The sequence below is a fragment of the Etheostoma spectabile genome, chromosome 5 (assembly GCF_008692095.1).
Source record: "Etheostoma spectabile isolate EspeVRDwgs_2016 chromosome 5, UIUC_Espe_1.0, whole genome shotgun sequence".
In the NCBI taxonomy this organism is placed as follows: domain Eukaryota; kingdom Metazoa; phylum Chordata; class Actinopteri; order Perciformes; family Percidae; genus Etheostoma; species Etheostoma spectabile.
The window spans coordinates 34,987,248-34,990,410 of record NC_045737.1 but is presented as its reverse complement, the minus strand read 5'-3'; the positions used below and the strand labels follow the sequence as shown (position 1 = coordinate 34,990,410).

The window sequence follows — 3,163 nt, the reverse complement described above, 5'->3', positions numbered from 1 at the left end:
AAAGTCACAGAAAAAAGAGTTCAAGTCTGTGTTTGCCTGTGTTGGATATGTTCCATAATTTTTCAAATGCTGGTGCTAAGTGATAACCTAAAACAACCAGGCAGGTATAACTCCTGCTCTGGGGAGTGTGTGGTTGTCAGTAGTTACATTGCAGGATTTGTTGATCTGGTTGTGTCCTTTCTTATACCTGTCACTGTCATCATAGTTCTGTATATGAGAGTGTTTGTGGTGGCTGTGTCTCAGGCTCGTGCCATGCGGTCTCATATTGCAGCTGTCACACTTCAGGGTTCAGTGAAAGTAACTGCTAAGAAATCTGAAATGAAAGCAGCCAGGACTCTCGGTGTGGTTGTAGTTGTGTTTCTAATATGTCTCTTTCCATATTTCTGTGTTGCTCTTACAGATACCTTGCTCAATCCTTCATCTGATGCCTTTGTAATGTGTCTGTATTATTTTAACGCCTGTCTAAATCCTCTGATTTATGCCTTTTTCTACCCGTGGTTCAGAAAATGTCTTAAACTCGTTGTAACGCTTCAGATACTGGAGCCTGGCTCCAGTGAGATGAGCATACTGTAGAGTGAGTGTGGAGTGACTAAAACTATTCTTGCTATTGAAACATAAATATACTTTTCCATGTTGCAAGGACTTAAAAAATGTAGATCTGTTTAAAGTAAAACCATGCTACTCTTTGCAATTAATGCATAAACCTGTGAAACTAGTAAGGATTAGACAGTCTTATATCTGCTGTACATTGCTGGTTTTACATCTAAAATATATATCTGTATATGTTACAGAATGTATTTTACGTCAGTGTTGTAGGCATTTAAGCAAGCAGCAATCATAACCATGCCACACTGTCAGTCATCTCTATCATTTATTTAGGGAAGGAGAAAATGACACAGCCTGCTGATGCATGTAGGGGCCTCTTCAATCAAATGCACAGTAATGTAATGAGTTATTGGCAGTGCTGGGTAGGAGTAGACTACATGTGCTTATCCCAAAGTCTTTTTTTGACTTGATTTTGCAATAGTTTGCTGGTTCAACAACTATTTTTATATTTGCATTGTGATTCAAGTATGTTACTTGTTGTCACTACTTATGCACTTAGTATCTACTGAAACTACAAAGTACTTTGTGGGCACAAGAGGGAAGGAATATATATATATATTTTTTAATTGCTTCTCTACTATAAGAGAACCCTCCTTTTGAAGCAGTGAAGTCATGCCCAGGCCATGCATTCATTAGGCAGACACTTTCTTTAGGACAGGTTTAATTCTCACACTTATATTCATGTAATATTATTATTCATCGCTCTTAAAAAAGGCATCTGCTAAATGGCCAGCGTTATTGTCATCTGAAAGTAGTGAAACTAGGGCATCCCTGTCCACTCTCCACCATTTGCATTTCAAATGGCAGTTTACTGCAGGCAATCAATGGACGTGTTGACTGGCAGAAACCACCCAGCATGCACCTTGAAGATATACTGATTGGCCACTTCAAATTTATTCAGGAAGTTAGCAGAGCTCTTCTTTTCAGTGTAGGGGAGTTAAGGAAAAAACAATATTGAGGCTACTAAATATCCAAAATGTGATAATATCAGTTTGTATAGAATGTATTTTTGTATTTTTCAAATATGAATAACTTGAATTAAAATTAAATAACCCACATTTTCTCATAGCAGTATTTTGTGTTTTATTTTGTTACATTTGAAGAAGTATGTGTAATTTGATACGGTTTGATGTGTTTGTGGTCTCAGGGGTTTTCTAGGGAGCTGTTAAACTAAACTTGAATACATTAGGGGTCAGAAAAGAGTTGATAATTAGAAATAGCTATAAACTATCTGTGCAGCACATCAGTTTCTAGCTCTATATTGGAACTATGTTAAATTACATTGTCCCTCTAAATATCAGTGTCCTATCTTCCCTAGTATGGATCACAGTTTGTAAAACATTTTTACATAACCTTTGAGGTGGGGCAAAAATAATAGATTCAGCAATACATACTTCTCTTATGCATTACCAATAGTCTATCAATATAAAATTGTGATAGTTTATTGATTTTAATATTCTCTTATTGTCACAATTTTTCCGCATTTCTCATACTTAAATACACAGAACTGTTGATAATAAATACAACCATTAATTGTGAAATTTTGTGATTTGCATTTGCAAGATGTAAATATCTTTTATAATAGAGATGGAAATAAATTTGTTTAAATGTAAGTACAGTATTGTATGTATTTCCTTTTCATATATTATTAATCTTTTCTAATCTGTTTATTTGCCATGTTTTTTTGTAACACAAGGTTGAATTATGGTTGACAGGACCCATAATGGGAAGTGTAAGCTTATTATCTTATAGCATCATAAATATAGTTACTCCAAATCAAACATTTGAGTGATTGAATTTGCGTTGCTTATTCAATGTTTTGTACACATAGCATATGGAGCATACAGCATGCATTTGATCAGGTAAAGTGGCCCTGTATGTTCATCACACTCAAAAATATCTGGATTTGGACCATCCTTTACGAAGTGTATTGAGATTATTTTTTTCACACCCAATTTTCCTCTGTTATTACCAATCCAACATATTTTGCACCCTTTGCAATCAGTCGTCAGACCCGTCAAGGTTGCCCCCTCTCCCCTTATGTGTTCTTAATTATTATTGATCAGTTAGCTACCAGTGTTAACATCCCCTGTTGACATGTATGGACAAGAGCGTCATATCTGACGGCACTCTTTGGTTTATATCTCGCCCTCAAACATAAATACCTCATCTATTGACACCAATTAGCAACCTTGGCAACCTCTCTGGATTATCTGTCAACTCAGACTTAGACTTGGACAGACTTTATTGTCATTCAACTGCACATTCACAATATACAGTTGAGCAAGATTTGCAAGGCTCCGAAAAAAGTAAAAGAAACAGAAGAAGTAAAAAAGAGAAACAGTATAAATAAATGTATGTGCAGTATAAAGCATATGCAAAATATAAAATGAAAAATGATTAGACTATTATGACTACTGCAAATATCAGTAGCAGCAGGATGTATTGCAGTGAAAACGGTAAAATTAACAATACAAATCTTTAATTTAAAGCCACTAAGTGCAAATAGGGTTCACAGTGTCCACGTAAAGGGACTAGTGTTGTGATGTATGGGAGG

General features: G+C 35.4%; 1 protein-coding gene across 1 annotated transcript in view; it reads left to right on the top strand.

Annotated features, from left to right (window-relative positions):
- Positions 1–573, top strand: part of LOC116689859 (trace amine-associated receptor 8a-like) — a 1,110-nt gene extending 537 nt beyond the window's left edge. Inside the window, 1 exon segment of the mRNA XM_032516514.1 lies at positions 1–573. This exon segment is cut by the window's left edge and continues 117 nt beyond it. Coding sequence (XP_032372405.1) covers positions 1–573 — 573 coding nt within the window.
- Positions 574–3,163: the final 2,590 nt, after the last annotated feature.